Source organism: Gymnodraco acuticeps, unplaced genomic scaffold (assembly GCF_902827175.1).
Source record: "Gymnodraco acuticeps unplaced genomic scaffold, fGymAcu1.1, whole genome shotgun sequence".
NCBI classification, from domain to species: Eukaryota; Metazoa; Chordata; class Actinopteri; order Perciformes; family Bathydraconidae; genus Gymnodraco; species Gymnodraco acuticeps.
The window spans coordinates 441,468-467,554 of NW_022992289.1; the positions used below are offsets into that span (position 1 = coordinate 441,468).

At 38.0% G+C, this 26,087-nt stretch overlaps 2 protein-coding genes and 1 pseudogene across 8 annotated transcripts in view; 1 reads left to right on the plus strand and 2 right to left on the minus strand.

The window, feature by feature from the left end:
- gnal (guanine nucleotide binding protein (G protein), alpha activating activity polypeptide, olfactory type) overlaps positions 1–11,907 on the minus strand; it is a 48,047-nt gene extending 36,140 nt beyond the window's left edge. Inside the window, exons 1-2 of one of the 2 annotated variants that reach the window (XM_034207757.1) lie at positions 11,106–11,907; positions 172–244 (exon numbers count right to left, since the gene is read on the minus strand). In XM_034207757.1, the coding sequence (XP_034063648.1) occupies positions 172–244; positions 11,106–11,607 (575 nt within the window). In that variant the 5' untranslated portion in view covers positions 11,608–11,907. Of the gene's footprint in view, positions 1–171; positions 245–449; positions 1,346–11,105 lie in introns of those variants that run through there. The other variant, XM_034207758.1, reaches the window with a different exon arrangement.
- Positions 11,908–13,054: 1,147 nt separating this feature from the next.
- On the plus strand, positions 13,055–24,530 carry LOC117540878 (serine/threonine-protein kinase MAK-like). Of its 6 annotated transcripts, none has more exons than XM_034207808.1 (16): positions 13,055–13,137; positions 14,479–14,617; positions 15,577–15,631; positions 16,175–16,296; positions 16,465–16,544; positions 17,436–17,568; positions 18,634–18,805; positions 19,517–19,684; positions 20,271–20,597; positions 20,679–20,860; positions 20,940–21,061; positions 21,450–21,560; positions 22,663–22,737; positions 22,891–23,007; positions 23,669–23,746; positions 23,847–24,530. In XM_034207808.1, exons 2-16 carry the CDS (start codon positions 14,517–14,519, stop codon positions 23,990–23,992), a joined length of 1,989 nt encoding a protein of 662 aa, XP_034063699.1. In that variant the 5' UTR covers positions 13,055–13,137; positions 14,479–14,516; the 3' UTR covers positions 23,993–24,530. The 6 variants fall into 6 exon arrangements, with proteins under 6 accessions (XP_034063699.1, XP_034063701.1, XP_034063702.1 ...); XM_034207809.1 differs by having other exon boundaries at positions 13,088–14,336; XM_034207810.1 differs by lacking the exon at positions 22,663–22,737.
- Positions 24,196–25,991, minus strand: LOC117540880 (annotated as a pseudogene).
- Positions 25,992–26,087: the final 96 nt, after the last annotated feature.

The window sequence follows — 26,087 nt, forward strand, 5'->3', positions numbered from 1 at the left end:
GATATTAGCTGCTTTGCATGGGATACTGGGCCCAACAGGCGCTGCAGTGCCTGGGGAAAATCCATTCACAGGCCTCCATAGTGTTATTCATTAGGAGGGAAGCCATAAGCATTAATATGTTTTTTTAAGGCGTTAATGTCGCTATGTTATATTAAAAAAGAAAGCACTCACTCCGCGTTGAAGCCGTTGACGTGTAGAATCCTCATCTGCTTCACAATGGTGCTTTTTCCGGACTCTCCCGCACCTTTCGACCAAAGAAACACATGAAAATATCACCAACCACGAACAGGCGACATCCGGGTTATCGTTAAAACACATACATGTTTTTTGGAACTGAAGCCTTCCATCAATATCCACCCCCATGACATTATTATTGCAAGCGCTGTCAAATGGGGCTACGTGTTCGGTAAACGAAAAGGGATTAGCTTTCAGATAGCCATCAACCTTACCCAGTAATAAGAGCCTGTGTGTGGCTTTATACGCTTGTCTTTCCTTTTGCAATTGTTTTTCTATCTTTTTATTCGCCTCTCGTTGTGCCTTTTCGTCGATGCGTTGATCTTCAGTCTTGCTGTTGCCCAAACAACCCATCTTCCGTCGCCCTAACCCCCTTCCTTGTGGAATCGTAAAAAAAAAATTATATATAAAAAAATATAAAATAACACCCGGGTTGATTCTGCGGTTTAAAAATAGCAATACTGTAAAATAAAAAAAGGAAAAAAAAAATCTCTGCGAGTCGTCTCCGTCGTAAGGGGAGAGGAATATGTTCCCCCGTTACAATTCCGCTTTTAGCCGCAGCCAACCGTCATCCAAACCGTGTGTCAGTGTACAAACCGACGGACATTAATGGCTCGGTTTTTACAAAGAAATATCAAAAATACATATAAATAAAGAAGAGAGAGGGTTTCTCAATTTCTGGGAATCCAGTCAACTGTTCCTATCGCGTCTCTCCAACCCCTCTCTTCTCTCAGTGTTTTTTTTCTATCTGAATTTCTATCTGTCTCTTTAACTCAGCACTGCCTCTCTCTGTGGCTCCAGGAAGTAGCCGTGGACCGTGGTGGTGGTGGAGGTGGAAAACAAACTAACAGCGTTAAACTGTAACATTAACAACCCGTACTGATATAGCATTTTATAACTTGTGTGAAAAAAGGGAGAGGAGCCATTCCCGATTTAGTCTGTCGCTATTCTGCTATCAAACTAAACGGCAAAGGGGGTGGAGGTGGAAACCCGGACGCCTCTGTCCGTGTGCTGGTTTAACAGAGGGGCTGGGTCTCTTCGTCTCTTCTTCTTCTTCTTCTTCTTCTTCTTCTTCTTGTTGGCTTCTAGTCAGTGAGGTGGCCCTGACCCAAACTGGCAACCCATTTACTCTGTGTGTGTGTGTGTGTGTGTGTGTGTGTGTGTGTGTGTGTGTGTGTGTGTGTGTGTGTGTGTGTGTGTGTGTGTGTGTGTGTGTGTGTGTGTGTGTGTGTGTGTGTGTGTGTGTGTGTGTGTGTGCGTGCGTGCGTGCGTGCACTGGGCTTTACCTATCTGTAGTTTACACATTACAGGCCTGGGGGCCATCATTGTAGTCCTTGAGAGAATGAGGACTACTCGTACGTGTTTGAGGAAGTACTCGGATCATTTACTTAAAGTGAAACAACTTCAATGTGCAATAACGTAGATACAACTAAAACAAAACAAACAAAACCTTCTGTTGTGTAAAGTAACTAAGTACATTTAATCAAGTACTGTACACTTTTCAGGGACTTGTGTTTACTTGTAATTAAGTACATTTACAACTTTACTTACTGAAGTGCAAATGTTCTTTCTCTTTATACATTACAGGCCTGGGGGCCATCATTGTGGTCAGTGAGAGAATGAGGACTACTCGTACGTATTTGAGGAAGTACTCGGATCATTTACTTAAAGTGAAATAACACCAATGTGGCATAATGTAGATAAAACTGTTGGGCACAGTGGTGTGAAGTAACTAGGCTAAGTGCATTTAAGTACTGTAGGCTACTTTTCAGGGATTCTTTCCCTACTTTGTACTTATACCTCACTACAATTCATGGGTAAATATTGTTATTTTACCCCACATATGTATATTTACACCCTTCATTTATGTAGTAACTTTGCAGATATTGATGAATGATAAACAATAAGATCAACAATTAAATAAGATGGATTAAACTCACGAGCTACTCTGCAGTATAAAAAGTCATTTAAACTAGCTGCACCTTTAGCAGCTTTGCTAAACACATCAATAATAATAACAAATATTATATATATATATATATATATATATATATATATGATTGTGAAATGGGCCAATCAGCATAATGAGTACTTTTACTTTTTGTACTTGAAGTATATTTTGATGCTAATACTTTTTTAAATTGTATTTCATTCTGCAATTCTGGTGTAATATTACAGAAGTATACGGCAACAAAATATACGTATACTATTAAAAGTAAATGTATTCGTTATGCAGAAAAGGGCCATTTTAGAATATTAACTATTACAGGCATGTCAATGTTGCGGCTGGTAAAGGTAGAAATAGTTTTAAATACTTGATACTCTGCCGGTAGCTTAATCTATAATAATTCAACATAATTGACTAGCTGATTTGTATTAAGGGGCAGTAACAATCTGAATCTGCAAAGTTAATTATGTTGTCGAATAAATAGTGGGGTAAAAAGTACAGTATTGGAGTAAAAGTACAAAGGAGCATAACATGGACTCAAGACTAAAGTAAATCTCAAATTGAGCTTAAGTGAAGTACTTAGTTTCATTACATGACTGAATACCACCATTTATAAATACTAAATATAAATACAATTTAATTAACATTTTGATGTGATAGATTGACCTACCCTGCAGCAGGAGTGGAAGATCTATAGGTAGTAATAAGAAAGTAAAAGTAAGTATGCTCTGGTGTACACATACTTACTTTTATCCTTTTGCTTTTAAAGCATGATATTTATATTCAAATGATTGTTTTCACTTTGTTGTATTGCATAATAGTGAAGGTAAAACTACAGTAAAGGATCTGAGTACTTCTTCTCTTTCTGCAGGAAAGACAGTGAAATAACCAAACGTATCTTAATGTGGGACTTTCTATTTTAGGCTGCTTCAACAACCATTAAAGCATCCCTTACCTGGCAGAGTTGGCATGTAGACATAGATGTATTAAAGTAATAGATTATGCATCATGCAAACCCTTTACAAAAATGGATTCAATCTTTCATCTGCTTATGTACCCTTGAGCAAGATGCAGAGACCCTGCAACACTGTACTGGCATGAAACGAGTATTCCCCAAACTCATACAAAATACCAAGGCTGTGTAGCATGGCGTCTTATTTAAGAGTGTTCTGATACTATAGGAAATAAAATGTGCATTATGTTTGAGTATGCCTTCATAAAGTCATAATATATCACTATTAACTAAAGACTAGAGCAGCAAGTCAGCCAAGTGATTATTTGTCATTTTTCTATCAAAAATTGCCAAAAATATGCTGTTTTTATAGCCTTTCAATATTATGGACATATTTTTGATTAAACTGAATATCTTTGTATTTTTGGCTGATAAAACAATACATTATGAAAAACTTAGTTGCCGCTCTACTAAAAACAACCACAGGACAAATGATTTGTCATAGGGGCCCTTCCATTAGGAGTTAGTCAATTATCTTACTTTATTTGTCGTGTTTTTATTTCATGAGTTTATGCATCAGAACCACTACACTCCAGTAGTGCAAGTCATGCTTCAGCCGATAAGGAGAAAACTGTCACTGTTGTGAGTTTTGTCTGACATTTATGTTTAGCTTGCTGTGGCTTTGCTCGAAACTAGGCCAGTATGGGGTGTGGGTTTGTACAGGTTTGTCTTTACAGTAACCAACATTGCACTTTAGTTGCACACTACCATTGTGTGCTATTGGAGGAAGCAGTAACTGATATATTGTCATTATCCATGTCTCTGTCAGTATGTGTGGGACAGAGAATTAAGCCTTTTTCATTCAAGAGCAACTGGTATAGTTAGTAGGCCTGCCTTAGCAATAAAGCTAATGCTAGGCTAACATACAACACAACACTTTGTATTGAGGTCAGAAAGAAAGTTATATATGTTCTGTACGCTATGAAAAACACCCATAGATCACCTTAGAAGCATGAGGCGACCGTGAATGAGTATGTGTGTAACATAACAAGGAGTGTGCTGTTATTGTCTCCATTATGCAAACACAAAGCAAATACTAGTTTAATGTAGTGAAATGAGTGCAACAAAGTTGTGTGGCTTGCAAATCACAACTGGAACCCTCACTTCACCTTAGTAGTGTGAAAATATTAAAACCACCAACCCCTCCACACCCACATTATAAAAGAAACCCAGTCTCCCTGCCTCAGAAAGCAAGGTCAAAACAAGAAACTGGCCCACATCACTCTCTAGTGGTGAGAGGCAGAACCACACACAGCGCCCTGTGAATTAAACAGAATCAGGTTTTGTTGCATAAGTTGTCAACTTTTTAGGAAGAAGTATCTTTTTTTAATGTTTAGCTTGCTGTGGCTTCCTCTTAACTAGACTTTAAAAAAGGGTGTGTTTGTTTTAAAGATTGGTTGAGGTTAATCTGATTTGAAATGAATCTGCTAAAGAGGAGAAAAGTAACTCTGTGCCAACAATCTGAGTTTAAGATGTGTATGTTTGAGCTAGATTTTATGACAGTACATCCAATTTGGAGGACATTCATGGTTCAGTTTGCAACCTACATAAGTGAGGTGTGGGAAGTTGGAGCATCGTGTTTAAATATGCTCAATGGTGGAAGGAGTACTGAGGTAAAATAATAAATAATAATACAAAATATATGCCATTACTCGCTTAAAATAACTTTAATGGTGCAGCTGGTAAAGGATTCAAAAGCGTATTTTAACTTCTGTATTGACCTAATAATTATATACTTCTTAATAAAAAATCAAAATGCATCACTTAACAAAAACAAAGAGCCTAAAGTTGCATACAATGACAACAATCAAGTAAAGACCAAGTATCTCAAATGTTTACTTAAGTGTGCTACTTGATTTAATTAACTTAGTTACATTCCTACACTGCATATACTGATATTTAACTGTTAACAGCAATTTGCATAGAGATGATATTGTATTCTTCAATGAGAAAGAAGGAGTATGTGTTTTTATACACATTTTTAACAAGGTCAATTTATTTTTTGGGGGTAAAACCACATCAAATAGAACATATTATTTAAAAGCAGATTATTTGTATGTTTTCCAACTTGTCTAGAGCTTTAAACTATCATCACAACTTGTATAAGTAATAGTTGGAAGTTATCTCTCATGATTAATGTCTCTGTCAGTATGTGTGCATGTGTGCAGTGTTGAAAAGTGTTTAAAGTAAACACAGCGATACTAAGACCTAAAAATACGCTATTGCAAGTAAACTCTGTTTTCAAGATGTCTTTACTATTCTCAGCCTGATAGTGGCCTGTACTGCAAAATGGAAACCACAAAGGCCAGTTTTCCTTTTGGCGTTTCTGCAAAATGATTGCACTCTAATGAAAACATTAAATACAGTAAAATACATTGCCAGGTAAAAAAGTGTTTTGCCAGTGAACTGTTACAATAAACCATTAAAGTGTTATTTTCCATGTATAAATCTTCCATGTTCTTTCAATAGCAGCGGCTGTATTTGAAGCATGTACTGTAAAAACAAGGCAGACATCCAAATGATATCCAGCTAAAATTAGCCTCTCTGGTTCTTTTTTTTTAGCTGCTGAAAGGACCTTTATGGCACTCTCAGAGGCTCATGAGAAAGACTAAATCATACAGTAAGCAAAAAACCTGCAGAATAAACACAGTCCAATGTCCTTCTAGTGTGGTGTGGTTCACTTTGTATCTGCTATCAGTATCATAAATGTGATGATAATTCATACTCCAGTACATCCTGTTGCTCATTACACGAACCTGGAACTGTGTTAGTAGCAAAGTTCAGCAATGGTCAATGATAAAACCAATTCAGAACAAAGCAAAGTTCACCTTAGCCTACTGGTATTGAAGGGCTCTACAGTATGCACCAGTGAGTTAGCTTTCTTTGAAATACATGGCTTCACATGCAAAAAAATGCCACAAAAAACAAACAAATTGTGAAAATCAGTGACTTTAAACTGGCTATTCATTGGCCCGTCTGCTTCGACTCTAACGAGTGCACTTCATTGTTAGCAACCTGTTGTTCAGGCTCGTGAATGGTGATAAGGCTGAGATATGAAACTGCAAGTTAAGGCTACTAGGAAAGCTGTAGCAGATATTATCAAAGGCCTGTAGCAAATCTGATCCAGGAGACCTAACAATGAAGTCACTTCCTTTCCACAAAATAACCAGAACTTACATTCTAGGTACCGACACTGTATGTAAATCTATAAATAGGAATTCAGATTTATAATCAGTTATTTATCGCAGTTTTACAAGCATTTTAGGCTTATGGTGCCTTTAAAATAGGACAGCGTTTCACAAAGTAAAGTCCATATTAGGTAGAATGAGGCTGTGGCTCAGTGGAATAGTGTGCTGAACTTTGAATCAGGGGATAGCAAGTTCGAGTCCCACAGTGAGCATGTCGTTGTGTCCCTGGGCAAGACACTTCACCCCAAATTGCTCCTGTGGGGATTGTCCACAGTACTGACTGTATGTAAGTCGCTTTGGATAAAAGCGTCTAACAAGTGACATGTAATGTAATCTTAACTGATAAGAAATATAGCATGTAATGTACTTGATTTGAACTCTACCCTATTTAGATTAGCATTAAACATTGTGCTTCGCTTTCAAAGACGAATTAACTACCTTGATGTATGTAATATTGAATAGGCTTCTAAAATACTTAAATATGAGCCTGGACTTTTTGGGGCCCCTAAGATAAAAAGATTATATATCACAATATCAGTTAACCTGGCAACATTTGAAATAAATAAGAGAAGTACTCATGCTCTCTCAAATGTATATATATATATATATAATAAATAGAGCACAATGTTGAGTCATTAAGGTAGTAAAAGCGACAGCGTTATACATCCACAAGCCTTAAGGTCTAACTCTACAAAGGACAGCGGGCTCAAGCTTTATTTCTGTCTTGTATTAGTTTCTAAGGGACCCAAAAGTTTTGTATCACATTTAATGTCTATTATTTAATTATGTTGTTAATAAATCAATTGGTTGCATTTAAAATGTAAAAAAAATAAGTATAAAATGCCTGTCAAAATGTTTCCAAAAAAATCATGTAAATATATTAATATTTGAGAAGTTGGAACCAGTAAAGGTTTGGCACCGTTGCTCTAAAATTGACTTAAAACTGATTACCAAAATACTATGGCTAATTAATTTCCTACAGATAGACGAATTGCATGTAGTATTTTCAGCTCTATAATATATATATATAAGCCTGTGAGAGATATTTACTGTCTGTTTTACAAAATAAATCAGGCCACTTTTTTTAAAACTTATTTTTAATAAAGCTTTGGTTTACTGCACTTACTTAGGATTGGGGAAAGGTCATAATTACTTTTGCATTACTCGAACAGTCCTATCTTTCAGAAATAAAATTAGTTATATAATCAGTAAATTATTTCATTGTGATTGTCAAGGAAAATAGTTATGTCATTTCTGAATCTTAAACGCTCTGTATTTGAAAACAAAATCTTATGCAATGCATTTTTTTATCTATTATATACAAACTACCAGAAATGTGAGAGGTGAACTACAGTATAGGATACCAAATGTGATTCCATAATAAAATATTTCCAAATGTAAGTCACAAATAAAAATGCCTCAAATGATGGCTTCCAGCTCCAGCACAAGCTGAAGTGTCAGGCCACTTAGGATAAACATTAGCTCCTTATGGCTATCGTTACTCAACTAAATACCTACAGCAAATACAAACAGATAAAGTGACCCAGATTAGCTAGCATACGTTGCCTTGAAATGTAACACTATTTGAAAGGTGTCCACTTTCCAAGGAACACAAACCACCGCTGGCATGCAACAAGAGTCCTACTGGAGAAATGGAGGGTATAAAGTCTCGAAAAGCCTCTCAAGAAAACCAAAAGTGTCTGGTGCTGAGACTACTGCGTTTATCAGGACACGGAATAAATCATTCTGACACTAAGGAAGGCCGCCAAATGTCATAATGACATGCTGAAATGACACAGGTCACACAATATATGTAACTGTAATTTATGACACTTCCCTGTGTGACTTTATTAGGATGAGCCACTTCTTCCTGTGTGTGATTAGTGACAGCTGTTTACTCGTGAAATTTAACAAGCAGCCGTTTATTATAAACACAAAACAAATATATTTATAATATTACTTTGGTAAAAGTAAAGCAAATACATGCAATGTGTTTGAAATACAAATGTAAGATACTTGAGTATTTACATGTTATGCTACTATACTACACCTCAGAGGGATATATTGACAGTCATTTTAAATACATTTATTTGAGCAATTAGTTACTCGTTATGTTGCAAATTCAGACTGCTAACAAAAACTAAAAATCCTATTATACATTTTGATTTATTACTTATCATTTTAGTGCAAAAACACTTACTCCAATGAGTAATGATTTTTTAAATGTTGATGCTGATGTGTGATAACGTGAAGGATGAGAAGAAGTATTTAAAAATAGCATAACCATAAACACCTGCTGTACACCTAAAAAATGCAACATAGCCATGATATTAATCAAAAACATGTAATGAATACAGGACTTTTTCTTGTATTGCAGTATTTTCACAGTGCAGGTTTAGTCCTATAACTTATGTAAACAATCAGAATACTTCCTCATCAGGGTAGCTTTGATACAACTTAAAGCTCCTATTTCTGATCAAGACTTTCTCTTTAAAAAGGTAAAGCATTGACCTTTTGAAAAGTAATGTATAAGCATATAATATAGACATGGTTACTTTGTGTATGGTAAAAATAAACAACAGGGTAACAGTGTAGAGAGCTCTGGCCTGACTGACACATCCATCTAGAACTACAATGACATTTCCAGGAACAATGATGTTTTGCTAATGACCAATATCTGAACAATTACTTAAACTATCAGCAGATTCCAGTAAGGCAATAAAATGTATGACCACAAAGAGACACACGCCCTGTAATTCATATAGACCCAAATAAACCGATAAGGGCTTCAACTAAAGATAATTTTATTATGAATTAAATAAAAGGGGTTGTTATTTTTGTATCGAATTATAATCATTTACTTGATAAAATGCTAAAAATCAAACCAAGTGCCAGAGTCCTAACTGATGATTTTAAAGTGATTATTTATGACAGTACGGCTATTTAGCAGCTATGATAAATACCTTCATTTGTACTCAAATTCAAAAGCAAGCAATTCTTTACATATAGAATGTAAAGCTGTAATCAGGGAGTGTTTATTCGTCCAATTAATGATCAGGATTGGAATCAATCTGTTAGCATACTTTGTGGATTAATTCATAATTTTAAGAACTGAAGCTCATTTTCCCACAACAATAAAAATGTTTTTACCTACTCAACTTAATAAAATATCCACCTACACTGCACAGCATTTTACTATAATATCGGCCAGTAGACCACACTGTAATCTACCACACAATACATTTATTTGTTGAAAAACTAAACTGTAAATGTTCAACAGTAAATCAGTTATTTGTTATGTCTACTACCAGATTGACGGCAGTCTTGTCAAACTAAACTACACGCCATTTTCATCTGAAATACTATACTATACTTTTGATTTTTTTCAAAGTAAACATAGGCAAAAGCTAAGTGGTCTAACCTTCATATTTGTATACTTTAGCCAACTAAATGATACCCACTTTAAAACACAACACTCAACTATGGTATAGCCCACAATGAGTTCTTTAGTCCTGTATTTTATACTATAAGCCGAATCCTTACTTCCAGGGTTAAAACTAAAAAGGACAAGTTGTCTCCCTTTATGTTTGTTTACTAAAGCCACCTCTTAATGACACTTCACACAATTGCAAGCCACTACAGTCCATTATAATATAGTATGCATCTATTTCATAAGGCTATTTTTCATCTGTTGTTGTCATATACTATAGACAACACTATCTTATTCTACTATACTCATCATCAGTGTAAACATGGCCAAATAGGCAGCTAAGTGCTCCCTCTATTTGAATACTAAAGACAACAAAGTGATATTTTCTACAATACTCTACAACACTCAACTCTGCTACAGGCCACAACACTTTAGGCCTACTATATAATACAAATGTTCAGAGTAATATTTAACAGGATACGTTTCTCTTAATACCTGTATACTTAAGCCACCTCTCAATGACACTGCACAACATTACAAGCCACTAAACTCTATAATACTACATACATTTCAAAAGGGTATTTCTCATCTGAAGTCAAATAATCTCTACTATACTATACTATAATATACTACTAAATATGTCCCAAAAGACAACAAAAATGGTCTCTCTACACATGTGTTTACTAAATCCACCTCTCAATGACACTACACAACATTACAAGCCACTACTCTATTATACTACATTATCAATCTATTTCAAAATGCTATATCTGAAGTCAAATAATCTCTACTATAGCCTACTATGCTATGCTATGCTATACACTCAGAGTAAATATGGCCCAATACACCAAAACTAAGTGGACTCTCTGCATATGTTTGGACTACACTATTATATTACTTTACACATGTATTTCGACAGGGTATTTGTCATATGTCATACAGGCTACTGTACACTACACCTTACTGTTCTCAGGGTAGGCATTGCCCAATAGCCACATGCTAGGTGTTTTCTGTAAACCTGTGTTTAGCTACTGGTCCCTTCTGATGTCCTACAACATTATTAATTGGCTTTTCTTCTTAATATCAAGTATGATAAACAGTAAGAGGACAGCAGACCCAGAGACATCTTCCTCATCTGTCACTGCCAGCCGCAGGGGGTAGTCTTCACCCAGCCAACAGATGTGGTGGCAATAAGGCCTCGCCAGAGTAGTGACATAATTTTTGGAAAGGCCAGTACGTTTTTGTTTCTAATAATAAAACAGCTTGGTGGTCCAACAACAGAGAGGCACCTACCGAGCAGCAGCAGCCGATGCGTCTGTTTGTACTCCCGTTTGAGCTCCTTCAGCGCCCTGTCAATATTCTTACTGACTTTCTTCGCCTCCTTCTCGGCCTCCTTCTCCTCCACCAGCAATTTGTCCCAGTTTTTCTGCTTTTGGGTGCTAGTCTTTTGCAGCAGCTGTAAGCGTCGGCCACGGTCCTTCCCTGTCCCCTTCCCGCTGCCTCCCACACCGCCACCACCGCCTCCTCCTCCGCCGCCTCCGTTCTGTATGAGCACACCGTCGGTACCGGTGTCTCCACGGCGTTGCTCCGGTAGCCTGGCCGGGTCCCCGGGGCGCACCGGGCCGCGCAGCGCCGAGGTCTCCCCGCATCCCCCGGTGTCCTCCGGGCGAGCTCCACCGGCGCGGGTCTGCACGGCGGCGGCGTCCGGAGGCTGGTCCGAGTCCGAGGTAGCGTTGGAGATAGAGCCGCTCAGGTCCCCGAAGAGCCGGGGACGCAAACTGTAGCACAGCCCCATGTTGAAACCAATATTTGTCTGTGAATGTGATTTTTCATAAATTAAAATATCAAAAAAATCGCAGTTGCGCCAGCAGCCCTAGCGAGCCATCGTCACATTGGAGCTCCAGCGGTGCGATTTAAGTCCGAAATTGAGCCGAAAATGTGAATGAATTATGCTCCGACATTTGCTATATGTCATTTTGCATTTTCCCCAGTCAGCCTTTGCTTCGTAGTTAGTGGATCACCTGATCCTTTAGTGGACACTGCGGGTCCATCTTACCGTAAGTAACCAAAAGCACAACCTTGGAAAAAATCGCGACTATCCGCTGCGCAGACAGTCAACAATCTGACTGCACAGTTGTTAGGTGCAATGCACGGCGCGTCACGGTACTACAGTATGGCCATTTCGAGAATGCTGGTCATGATTTTCATTCCTCACATTGCATGCCTGCATACCTAAAGACACCTCCTGCCCGATAGAGAGTGAACATGATCTATTTTATATCACTGTTTACGCACAGTCATGCTCTTTAAATATGTTCTAATATTTGAATGTATTCAAGATAATATTTAGAATTCTAACACATATCATTACAATAATCAAGGCATTATTGTGTCAATTAGACCTTTTAACGTTTAATGGCTTATATATTATTATTTTTTGTATGAGCTTTTTCATTATGTTATTCTTATCCATGCGAGTTGTTTCCTACATTCCCATAATCCAAGTGTTATTTACCAACATCTAAATATAATAGGTCTATTTTTAGCCTCAAAGCAGGTCAAGTGTAGCTATAAAAAGACTATTATGTGGATGATATATCTGGTCTTCAAATTGGGGTCCTGGGATATTTTTAAGGGGCTGTGGGTCGCTCTCATGTGGTCTTAGCAATAACATAAGCTGTTTTTTAAAATTATTTTGCAAAGAAAATGCAGAAAACCCCACTTATATTACATTTAAATATATAGTATTTTTGTTGATTTTCTTTGTTCAGCCTCCCAACAGCAGTCTGCTCACATACACTGTGACTGCTTTACAAAACAATTATATTTTAATAAGATCTAATTACTAAGGGGTCTAAAAAGGGTAGGTAACAAGGATTACAAGGACCAATGTCACAATCAGATGCAGGTTTAAAAATGAACCACCAGATGGAGCACTATATTGTAACATAAAAGTTAAACAATAGAATATCTCTGGTGAGTAAATGTGTATTAATAGTAACAAGGTCAATATTGCTTTTGATACACTAACATCAGACCTAAAAAAAATAGTGGCAACTGACGTCATTGCAAAAACACCAAAACAGCTGTTAAAAACAACAAAACAATATACAGATAATTGTATTTAATTGTATTTTAATGTTATTTAATATACTTCATACTATTTCAGGTCCATCACAGTGCACACTTTTGTAGATAATATAAGTATTATTTGTATTTCCTTTTATTGTGGAAGTCTCTGCGTTGCCTAGGAGACAGGAAACTGCTCCTACAAAGCTAGCAGCATCTCTTCATCACCTCCATCAGCACGGAAATGCCCTCCATGGTACGTCAGTTTTAGTTAAGTTTAAAGTTTTAAATATTTGGTTAAAACAGCAACACCAACATGACGTGTCTGTAAGATATAATGGCTGAACATCAAGGCTTGTCAGTCGTTTAATGTTAGCTTATTTAGCTCTTTAGCTTCAGTCCTAGGCTACTCTTATGCAGGCCTGCTTGTTGTTTGCTAACTAGCCACATGATGCTACATGATAACGTTTTCAGACACCGTGATTTTAATGGTTTAGAATTCAACGTTTTGTAGCTTGTGATGTACTGGTATATATTATCAATCAACTTCATTTTGTTTTGAAAGGAGAGAGAAAAACAACAACATGTTAAGGTATTTATTCAGTAACTACAGTATAATTAGGTTAGCCCAGTGTTCACTTAGGGACCATCAATAAATAACCATTTATATGACACAAACCACATTTATTAAAAAAAACATTTCAACGTGTTTGCTTGGACGTTAAGCAAAAATAAATAAAAAGTACAAATTATGCTTACAAAATATAATAAATGTGTCTTCTGTAGCAACCATTTTTTGATTACTGGTGTGTCCTGATAGTCATGAATATTTTAATAGAAGATTTGTTCAGCTTTCAATAGCTTACATGTCACATGATCCAGTGACTCCAAATCAATGCATCATTGTATTACTACAAGTAGGAGATTGTATATTGTATATCTATAATAGGCAAGTTGGACACATCTATTTGTATTGGATTTTAGTGTACATTATATTTAATATACATATTTTTAATGAAAAAAGAGCACCTTTTTAATTGAAAACGTTTTGATCATTTCAATAGCTTCCATGTAATGTGAACTTTTTACTCAAATTAATGCAGACTTGTAGCACTACGCTGGACAAGTATGACACTTATTTTTACTTAGTATATTTTGATACCTTTCTACTTTGAGCTAAGTAAAAGATCTAACTACTTCTTCCACCATTGACAAAATGTGTCACCATGTGTCCTACTCCTATTTTGAAGTGGACTTGATGAGTGCTCTCCTGTGAGCCTGTTACCTGGCACTTAATCACATGTCAGCTCTAATCCCCTCGCAGCCCTTCCTCTGTCTGCCGTCAAGGCTTAGCTCAGGATAGATGAGACACATGCAGGCGGCAGCATCACTTTTCCACTCGCCCTCGCCAGGTAAACCTCCACCTTCCTTAATCACCCACCTGCAGAGAGAAAGGTAAAGGATGAGCACTCGTGTTTTATTGCTGAGTCTTTGAGTTGCCTCAGAGTAGCATAGTCTGTGTCTGTGTCTGTTGATCTGTGGAGGGATGTTACTGTGCTTACGATGACCAACTGTTGGCCTGTGTGGGACTGTCCAGGCTCCTCGCTGAAGGAGAGGCAGGGCTCTCTGTGGACGATGAACCGCTACACCACGCTGAGGCAGCTGGGGGACGGCACGTATGGCAGCGTGCTCCTGGGGAAGAGCAACGACACGGGGGAGATGGTGGCCATTAAGAGGTCAGTGCAAACTGGGTGGTTTTGTCTCGGAGCATTAAGCTGATTAAACTCTGAGAGACTGCTTCAGAGTGCTTCAAGAATCTAGACCCTAACGAGTTGTAAATAAAAAAGTTACGTTTTGCATTTGTCTGCATCATGTGATTATATATTTTATACACCATTTTTATTCAATACAGTATTTGATTTTGCATTCTGTTTCTGTTTTACATCTTAATCTGTTTTAAATGTTTTTATTCGTATTCATGAAACTTACTTGCACCATTGCGTCATTTTATGTATCTCTTTTTCTTTTTTATGTTGAGTATATTTGATGTTGCACTGTTGGACTAGCCTGGGGCTTAAGATTGTATTGCCAAAACTACATCATAGATATCATGTACTGTAGGCTACATGAAAAAAAAGCCTTTGAATCTTCAGTGTGTAGGAATTTAAGGTAAATAAGCTTCTGGAATGACAAGTTTAAGGCGTATTGTGAAGATGCACGACACTGTAGTATTAGTATTACTATAAATATTATTATTATCCTAGGTTTTGTTGTCATGACGTCCTTTTTTGACAGTTCACTACATTTTAATGATGAGCTGTTTAAGATCTCTGGCAAGAAATGAATAATGAATGTTTCACGAGGCTCCTTCAAGCACTGTTTGTAAATGTAAGGTTATAGTGCAAGCTGACACTGCTGATGACAGTCAAAGAAGTGAAAGTACACCGCGTAGTGTTGCTCCTGGAGTATGAGAGGGAAGAAGGGGAAAGGTTAAAACAGGTTACACACGTGAAACATTTCCATGCAAAGTTCAAACGTTTAAATATAGTGATGTTGACAGGATGCTATTTGTACTACTATTATGGCTGATAAAACATTTCTTTGGAGCCCATAGTCACCATAAAGGAAGCCATTTCATACCCTGAAAAGAAGTCGGAAAGTCTTGAATTAATATATCTGTTTTCACCCCTAACAGAATGAAGAGGAAGTTTTATTCGTGGGATGAGTGCTTGAGTCTAAGAGAGGTTAAGGTGAGAGTAATTATATTCTAGTGGAGACAAAAAATATAGTTGATACAACAGCGGGTCAGTAATTATTATATTAAGCAAGTTTTCTGCTTGTTTTTGCAACATTCAAATAATCAAGTAAAGTTATTAATAGGACAGCAAAAATAGTTTATTTCCAAGTTGGGATTAATATTTAAATGTCCAATCAATATGGTTTGAAACTACATAAATAGGTGTATTCATTTATTATTTAAGTTTTTAAGTTTTAAATGAGAATTTGTTATGAGTCTAGGTTTTATCGTAACTTGTTTGAAAATGAAAATACAACAAATATCCATTTTAAAATGTTCTCTTTCTCTTGCATTCCCTGATCATCAACTACATTACCTGAGACTATATGAAAAAAAAAAAAATCTAAATTCTCTGGGCATGTTTTGTTTTTGTTTGGAGACGAATATTATATCAAATTTCAAACACTATGTTCAGGCATTTGAGAAATGTCCCTACATAATGAGCTATTTGACTAATTATTGACTATTTTAAATAATGTAATGCTTGTGTTTTCAGTCACTGAAGAAGCTGAACCATGCCAATGTGGTGAAACTGAGGGAAGTGATCAGAGAAAACGACCACCTCTACTTTGTCTTTGAGTATATGAAAGAAAACCTCTATCAGCTCATGAAAGAAAGGTAAGACGAATTCCTCTTACAGCAACAGCTTTATTTCAGACATGTACCAGCTGTGTGCAGGGTTCTTTTTGTCATATCATTTTGCAGTGGGTTTTGTTGTCACCATTGGGAATGTGAGAATGATTTGGGTCAGCTTGAGTCATCATGTGTCGGTCTTGATTTTTTCAGAAACAAGTTGTTCCCTGAGTCACTCGTCAGAAACATGACATTTCAGATATTACAGGGACTGTCCTTTATTCATAAACATGGTAGGTGACTTACAGCAAAGCCTTTGAGTATAAACTGAGTACTTCCTTTTGTGTCTGTATGATCAAGCTGTCAGCACTGTCCTGGTATAAATTGTTCATAATTGAGTAAACCGAAAACATTATTTAAAACTGATGAGTTGAAAAATGACTCCCTTCTCTCCCTTGAGAAGAGGAGGTGTGAGTGGTACCAAAGATTAACTCTCTTCCTTCAACACTGTCTTTAGTGCTACTGTGAGCTGGTGTTTCCCCCACTTGAATAAGGCATGATTGTTTGCGTAGTGTTTTTATCTTTACCCCTTCTTTTTTCTGTTTTCTTGTCTTTTACCTCTTTTGCCGCGCCAGGGAAGATAAGATGTTTTCTGAAAATGAGATAAGGAACATTTTGTTCCAAGTTTTGTCTGGCTTAGCTTTTGTGCATAAGCACGGTAAGAGCCTTCTGATTTCGCTTTCCCTTTCCAACAGGGTTCGTACATTTCACCTATAGCAACAAAACAGTGGGATTGTGTAGAGATTAGAGAAACCACCAGATTGTGATGAAAATCAAGCATTTTACAAGAAATATCAGAAACATGTAAGCATATTAGTAATCTTGAAACAAAACAAGACTTTGTACAAACCCTGTTCAAGGCTTGCTTGTCTGTGTCCGGTTAAAACATCTTGCTTTTGGTCAGAGATGTTTTAACTCTGTGTTTGAATCTAGATATAGTTTACATTTAGATCAATCAAAAATGGATCAAATTGTGATTTTAATAAATAGTGGGCTGTGTCATTATTAGTAGTACAAGTGGTTGTAATTGTGGTAGAAAGTTGGTGGCAATAACTATTTAGTTTGAGAGAACAATACAAACCTGGACAAACATCAGAACATGTGACTCTCTTGATGTTTTTCAGGGTATTTCCATCGGGACATGAAGCCGGAGAACTTGCTCTGCATGGGCCCAGAGCTGGTGAAGATCGCTGACTTTGGACTAGCCAGAGAGATCCGCTCACAGCCACCTTACACTGACTATGTGTCCACAAGATGGTGAGACTCATTTATCTACAAGATGATATCAGGGCAGTGTACAGTACGAACAAATGCCAAACTACATTGCATCACATCAAAAGGTGTTAGTCTGTGGAATAACTGTAATGATGCACTTATTGTACAAGTCTATCTAAACTGAAAGTATTATTTAGGAGCAAATCATGAATGGTTATGAACAGGACCTGTACAATCCCATCTGTTATTTCTTGTAATTGTAAAAGTAATTTCTTTCTGATTGTTTTGTAAAAAACAAACAAACAAACAAGACAAACATGTCGCTGATGACGATGACCTAATATTTTATTTATAAGGAAAATGTATGCTCGAGGGGGGTAGGACCAGAAAAGCTTTTTTTTAAGCTTCATCTGTTGAACATGACAGAGACTATTTGAGAATTACTTTTATTTATTTATTTGTTGTAATTTGTTATAATTATTATGAGTGAGAAAAGAAAAAGAATATATATTATTATTATTATTGTTTTGTTTCTGACATGTTCAATAAATTGACTAAAAATTAAAAAATGTAAAAAAAAAAGTATAGGTCATTCCTGTGGAAGATCTACACAACAACCAATACTATTTACATGATTACATACCACTTGGGGAAAGTGATAAAATATGCTCTTTTGCAACTAAGCTGTAGCTCTCGTTAGATAGAAGAGACACAATCATTTATTTTTCTAAAGATAAGAGGAAATAAAATGGACCCTGTAGGGAAATGTAGTTAATTTAATGACAAAAAGTACTGCAGTAAAGTAGAACATAAATTAAATTAGAAGGGCACTTGGAGAGAGAACACACTTCTGCCAAGACCAAATGCCCTTTTTTGCAATGTTTACAAAAGTGAAAGATCATTAGTGTATCCTCCTCTTCCCTTGCCCATGTTACACCCTTCCACTGAATTTAATGACAGTCATTAGTTTGTATGTAATCTAGACAAACAAACCAAATTAAAACGGTGACCTCCTTGGAAAAAGGACCAAACAGGAATTAAAGCCAAACTAGAGTTAAGTCACCATGAGTAAATCTGCTTTAAATATCCTCCCTCTGGTTCTGACAGGTACCGGGCCCCGGAGGTTCTGTTAAAGTCTAACTGCTACAGCTCACCCATCGACATCTGGGCGGTGGGATGCATCATGGCGGAGCTGTACACTCTCAGACCTCTGTTCCCTGGAAACAGCGAGGTGGACGAGATCTTCAAGATCTGTCAGGTGCTGGGAACGCTGAAGAAGGTGAGCCATCTCAGCACAAAGTCACATGTTGGGTGCACCAACCTCTGAAATTAAAACTTCTGCCCTTCTATGACGCAAACATCAAACGGCTGTTTCTACCTTCTATATTATTAGCTCTGACCAACAGATCTATAGTCAGAATGGGCAACGTATGAACATGTTATCAACATTTTAGTATGTGATGATGATGATTCAACTTATTGTCATTACGTAGTACAGGTACTATGTAACGAAACGGTTTCTCTGCATTTGACCCTTCCTAGTGTTAGGAGCAGTGGGCTGCCATTATGTACGGCGCCCGGGGAGCAGTGTAGGGAACGGTGCCTTGCTCAGGGACACCTCGGTAGCACTTGGTCTTTCCGGGACTTGAACTGGTGACCTTCCAGTTGCCAAGCCAAGTCCCTATGGACTTCGCCACCACCGCCCCGTGACTAGATATTGTCTGTCTCTTGTCATTTTGGATATCTTAATATGCCGAAAATCTGGTTTTAAAGGCTGCATTACCGTAAAGTGATTTTATCATTTGTCTTTACCCTCTAACTTATTAAATCTACATTACTGATTTCAATTTATCAAATATTTCAGAGGTTTTCTCAACAGTGATGCATTTGATCATTTTGCCAGGATTTTTGTCCGCTACTAGTATTTTAATTTCTTTTGTTGTGAAGTTCTTGTGACTCACTGTTGCTTTCTTGTCTCTCTCCACATCAGCCAGACTGGCCTGAGGGCGTCAAGCTTGCCACCTCGATGAACTTCCGCTTCCCAAAGTGCGTCCCCACCAGCCTCAGATCTCTGATCCCAAACGCCAGCAGCGAGGCGATCACACTGATGAGAGACATGCTGCAGTGGGACCCTGAGAAGAGACCCAGTGCTGTTCAGGTACTTTGAAAACCCTTTAAGTTTGAACGTAGACTTAAAAGAAACATACAGTGAAGACAACCCTCTCATTTTGATTCAACCGTGTTTGGTGAATACTTTTATCTTGAGCACCTTTGAGTATCTGTGGGATACTCAAAGTGGGAATCAATCAGCTTACCTGCTGTACAACCAAACTGTGTGTACAGCTACAGCAATGCACGTCCATTGACCTTATTCCAATAACTAATAGCTTGAAAATTACAAATAGTATAAAAGTAGTTTTCAGTGCTCCAAATATTTATTTATGTGCGTTTTAAATTTCAGTGTTAGAAATATGCAATTATGGTTTGTCTCATTAGTACTTTACTATATACTGTATATCTTACAATCAATCACATGTCCTTTAAACACAAATCCATTGCTTTATTTTCATGTGCTTGTCTGGGCTTTTATTTTGAAAAGGTTACATTTTTGTATTTAATGTATCACATTTTTTCTTTTTCTATAATTAATTCGCTGCTTTATGCAATGTTGTGAGCTTCTTACTTGTATAAAATAAACATTATGAGCACAGATGTAATTGAGGATTATCTTCCCTCTGTTCCAGGCTCTACGGTATCCATACTTCCACGTCGGCCCGGCGCTCGGTGCTCCTCTGAAGAACTCGGAGCAGCACAAGGCTCAGCCAAAGATGTACGAGGCGTCTTCAGGAACAAAGCCTCTGTCCCTCTGTAAGACGGACCTGGAGTCCAGCGAGCAGAGTAGCACCCAGAGATGCAGCCAGTCTCTGCACCAGCCTCTTCAGCAGATACTTCTCCCTCAGAACAACATGGAACAAAACCCAAAACAAACAATGTGTTCTTCCACGCTGACACAGGGACAGCAGGAACCCCTCAGCCTGGTGAAAAGCAGGCAACCAATGAGCTATCAGGCTGTAGGTATCAACGAACTGCAGCTTCTGAATGTAAAAAGTAGATCTTGAAGCTTTGGAACTTATTTCTTCTTTATTTCAAAGCCGATAGGAGCAGAGAACAGCATGAGTGCAGTGAGGACGGGACGCAGACGCTGGGGACTGGCGTCTAACAGATCTGAGGACAGCTGGGACGACGGAGAGGAGGCAGACGCCGGAGTCTCCATCTCCAAAAAGCCCACCATCAGCTCTCTGAAGGACGGGGCAGCAGAGGGGCCCAGCTGTCGGTTAGACCTCCTTATTTTCATGTAAACGTTTTCATTACTGTTGTGAAAAAATACAATAATGTGATATTTGTGTGTCTAGATTGGCAGAGTCGCAGAACAAAGCAGAAAGAAAGCTGCCGAGCAACAGTGGGCTGAACCGAGCTGAATCCTCCACGCTGTCCGCCAAGCAGCACTACCTCCGCCAGTCCAGATATCTGCCCGGTGAGGAAAAGAGATCTAAGGAAATTCATTAAATTAATAATGCACTAATGACAGGTATTGTGCGATCATTTTGTTGATGAGGGGGAGTGATAGTGTCTGTAATATGTTGATAATGTTTGCACAATATGAAAATCAATAGCATCAAGAAATGTCCTTTTGGTGTCCAAGGAGGGCATGAATGATTAACCCTGATGTACAACAGGTGCAGTTATGTAAGCGTCTCCATGTATGTCCTATTTATGTTATAAAATAAGAAGTCTTAAAAAATAATGCACTAATGAGCCTAAATGCAGAAAGAGACAAATACCCAACAGACCAAATGTATCATTGTTTAAATTGTAACTTGTTGTGTGGGCTCAGGAGTTCACTCAATTTTTGTCATTTTTAGGCATAAATCCAAAGAACAGCTCTTTAGCAGAAAGCCCGGTGACCGGCAGAAACCTGTGGGGCGCCTCGGGTTTAACCAGAGAAAAGACGCCAGAGTTTCCTCTAAATAAAGGTAAGAAAGACTTCAGAACACAAAGGAAATGCTGATAACCTGGTTTTAAATCTTCTCTTGCCTGTGCGCCAGTGCGTACTATGTGCGGCAAACTCAGCTTTTTGAGGGCAATAACAATTTTTGTTTTTGAAAGTATAGATTGAAGCAGAATTCTTTTGTAAAAACATGTAATCTGGAAACAATAACATTCATCCTTTTTCAATAAATGTGAACTTTATAAGCACTCTGGAGAAATCGTTCAAAAATGGACCAACCAAAAAGCTGTGCAGCGTTCTATTATCCATCCATCTTCTCCCGCTTATCCGTGGTCGGGTCGCGGGGGTAGCAGTTCCAGCAGAGAGCCCCAAACTTTCTTTTCCCTGGCCACATCAACCAGCTCTGACTGGGGGATCCCAAGGCACTCCCAGGCCAGCGAAGAGATATAATCCCTCCACCTGGTCCTAGGTCTACCCCTTGGTCTCTTCCCAGCTGGACGTGCCTGGAACACCTCCCTAGGGAGGCGCCCAGGTGGCATCCTAACTAGGTGCCCGAACCACCTCAACTGGCTCCTTTCGACGCGAAGGAGAGGAGCGGTTCAACTCCGAGTCCCTCCCTGATGACCGAACTACTCACCTTATGCCTAAGGGAGACACCAGCCACCCTGCGGAGAAAACCCATCTTGACCGCTTGTATCCGCGATCTCGTTCTTTCAGTCATGACCCATCCTTCATGACCATAGGTGAGGGTAGGAACGAAAATGGCCCGGTAGACAGAGAGCTTTGCCTTCTGGCTCAGCTCCCTTTTCGTCACAACGGTGCGGTAAAGCGACTGCAGTACCGCTCCCGCTGCTCCGATTCTCCGGCCCTTCTCACGCTCCATTGTTCCCTCACTCGAGAACAAGACCCCGAGATACTTGAACTCCTTCACTTGGGGTAAGGACTCATTCCCTACTTGGAGTGGACAGTCCATCGGTTTCCTGCTGAGAACCATGGCCTCAGATTTGGATCAATTATGATGTACAGCAACATGCAACATGTAAATAGGTACACTTGAGATTTCCTATTTTATTTTCATCGGGTTTAATCCTTCTTCTCTTCTCTCTATGTTGTGCTGTGGGTTTTAGACAATAGTCTTCCTAAACTAACAGATCAGCAGCCTCTTAAAGAAAAGACTCTGGAGGATCGCGATCTTTCTAAAGGTATCTGTTCACAGAGTTACTCTACTTTGCTGTTATTCAGAAATGATTGGCATTGTTGAAATCCCAATATTAAAGCCAGTAATAACATCAGCAGTGGATTATATTAGACTTGAAGCAGGTCATCAGTTAGTGATGTGATTCTTGTCCTTACAGACTCCTTCCTGAGCAACAAAAACCCAAACCAGACACAGATGCCCCCTTTTCAGAAGGCTGAACCAGGATCAGCGAGACAGAGGATCACACTGGCCCCCATAGGAGGCAGCTCTGCCAGTGAGTTCTTCGTTTAATAACTAGAAATAACTGGAAGCGTCATTGTTTTTCTTTTGAGAGCAGTTTCCTTATGTGGACACTCTTGCTCTTCCGTCATAGCTGGGCAAAAGCGCCCCCTGGAGTCAGAACATAGTCCTTAAAGATGTCTAAGAAGATAGTCGCTGACTAAGGAAGATTTAAAGTTTTCCAGCCCTGAAGAATGTGTTCATTTGTATTTGTATCAATTGTCTTATAGTAATATTGAAGAGTTAATATAAAGACATACATGCACACATTTGTACAAAGTATAATAATGATAGTTACGTAAAATAGCATACAAATATAATATATAATTAAAAAAAGATAAATCGCTTGATCTAGAAACTGATTTGCAGGTCTATAATATAAATACGTCTCATTATAAGATTTTACGAGACATAATTATCAGTTTCCAGTGTCTGTGGTCCACTTCCATTATATTGTGGGAAGTTGTCTATTATTTTTTTACATATTCTGACTGAAGAGAATGTACATTATGTGTTTAAAAAAAAATGGAAAATATGCATTTAAAATTCTATCCACCATTTTAAAAAGCTCATTATGTTACGCACTTTTTGATTTTGTATCGCTGTCATTCTTTTAACCTGAATATTTGCCCACTTTCTTTTTGTAAATCTTGTAGTGGATCTAAGAGTTGAGTCTAAAATCAAATCATCCAAGAACAAGACCTCCTTAAATAAACTACTACCCTCAAACAAAGGTAAAAAAACCCAAACAAAACCTAAAATGATGTGTGCAGTTTGATGTTGCTTCCCCGGAATAGGCCTAAACGTTTCCCCTCTCTCATGATGATCTACCAGAGCACGAAGGGTGGAGGAGCCGATCTCTGAATCCTCCGATCTCTGGACCCAGCGCCTCAGGGTGGAGCTCTTTACCGAGGAGCTCGACCCTGCAGCCGGTGCACGGACGGGTCGACTGGACCGCCAAATACAAAGGAAACCAGTAGCACCAGTCCACTCTGCACCACTAAAGACTCATGAGACCAGTTCCCACTGCACGAGAGCCAGGAAATACTCTAAAGGAGAAGTGTTTCCTGCTAGTCTGTTACATTTGCCACCTTAAAAAATATTGTTCAGTGTCGTACATGTGTCCCATAACTCCTAGAGTCAGTATTTTATTTCAATAATAGACAATGAAGTCGTTATATTGTATTAAAGTTTTTTATTTTACAACAGCAGATATATTTTTAAAGATAAAAACATTACTTTTCTGTATAAAAATGTATTTTCTTTCTCGTACCTTATCTTATAAAGTCACATTTTATATCACATGTTTTATACAGAACCAGAATGTAATAGTAAACAAGGGAATGTTTGTGAATGTACAGTATGTGGAAACACAAATTATTAATTGTAATGTCAAACATGCATTGACACACTGAAAAAACATCTGTACATATTTTTAAGATGTATGTGGTTTCTTTTGCATGCCAGCGATGATCTTCACCAGCATCAGTCCACTGAAAATAAACATTTACAACAGAATATATGGTTAAAAATGACTGAAAAGTTATGTATGTGTGTATGACAAAACTAAAGCAAAAGGAAATTAAAATCTGATAACAAGTGATTCTGTCTCACCCTCTATGGTCTCACCTTGCTAAAGTCATTAAACCAGCTGGCATGAACTTCCAGGAGTTGAGAACCCTCAGTCCCATCACCACCGCGTCCCAGAGGTGCCTGCAGGGAAACAGATGTGTTTGTGAAAGCTGCAATTATACTTTAACAAATTCAAACTTGCTCACCGAGAGAAAGCCAGACATTCTTTGGGTTTTGAGATGCCAGAAAAGCACCGACAGCAGCCAGCACACCGAACAGCAGCCCTGCAGACAGAGAGGCCCCGCTGCCTGTGGAGGAAACAGGGTTTATTTTGAAAGGGTGAAATAAACTTGAAATCAAATAGGTTTTTTTAAACTTTATTTTCCTTTTTCTTAAACAACACATACAGCGTCAAGACAGGTAGGCAGATTGTCAATTTGTTTGTATCCCTCCCCCCTCATAGGATAAGACAAGCTTACTAGTACAAAACATTTAAAATGATAGACAAACAAATGGTTGAAATCACAGCACAAAACAAAAACATAAAAAGGTCGAGATAAATGTCAGTCATGATTGACTATAGTACATCTGTGATCTAATTCAATTAAAAATATAAATAATAATTAGGAATCAGTTAGGGAAGAGTACAGTTTCAAACTTTCCATCTACGTTAAAAATAAATAAAATAGGTTTAAAACGTGCTTTTAACTAAATGTGCATGTAGTTAATGATTGGCATGGTCTCCTACCTGCTTTAAAGTAACCTATGAGTCCTCCTGTCGTCACCAGAGCAGCATAGATGAACCCAATCCAGTCCACAGCCATGTCTGCTGGTGTTGTAGTAAAGTTTGAGGAAATGTTGGATTTAGCAGCATTGAATCCGAATGTAATAACAGTAACACGTTTATTAAAGCGACAAATAATTTGGGAATTAATGTTATTGTCAAAATGTCTCTCAAAACACACATTAAAAAAGAATATTAACATGTCTTACCTATTCTTTAAAACTATCCCCGTTTGTTTGGCACCCAGCAACTTCCTAATGTTACCGTGATTGTGTCACTTCCGGTGTCATTTCAAAGTAAAAGTATGCGATGATTATTAAATTGTCCTTCACTTCAAAGAGCTTTCCAGATTATAATGTGAAATAATGAAACCATTTAAAACCAGAAACATATGTAAACGTAACCCTCTTCAATGACATACACTCATTGGGAAACTGAAAGCATATACAGCTCTGGAAAAATGTAAGAGACGAATGCAAAATTATCTAGTTTCTCTGGGTTTACTCTAGGTATGCGTTTGAGTAAATTGTTTTATTTTATTCTATTAGCTACTGACATTTCTCTTTGTTGGAATTCAACAGGACACTGGAATAAAGTGGCAGCCATACATGTAGAGATTGAGATTTAAAGACATGTTAGAGTGGTCTCTATTTTTTCCAGAGCTGCCCATCCAATAGCTCTCAGCCTATAGATAGAACTCGTATGTTCTGGCGCTCAGA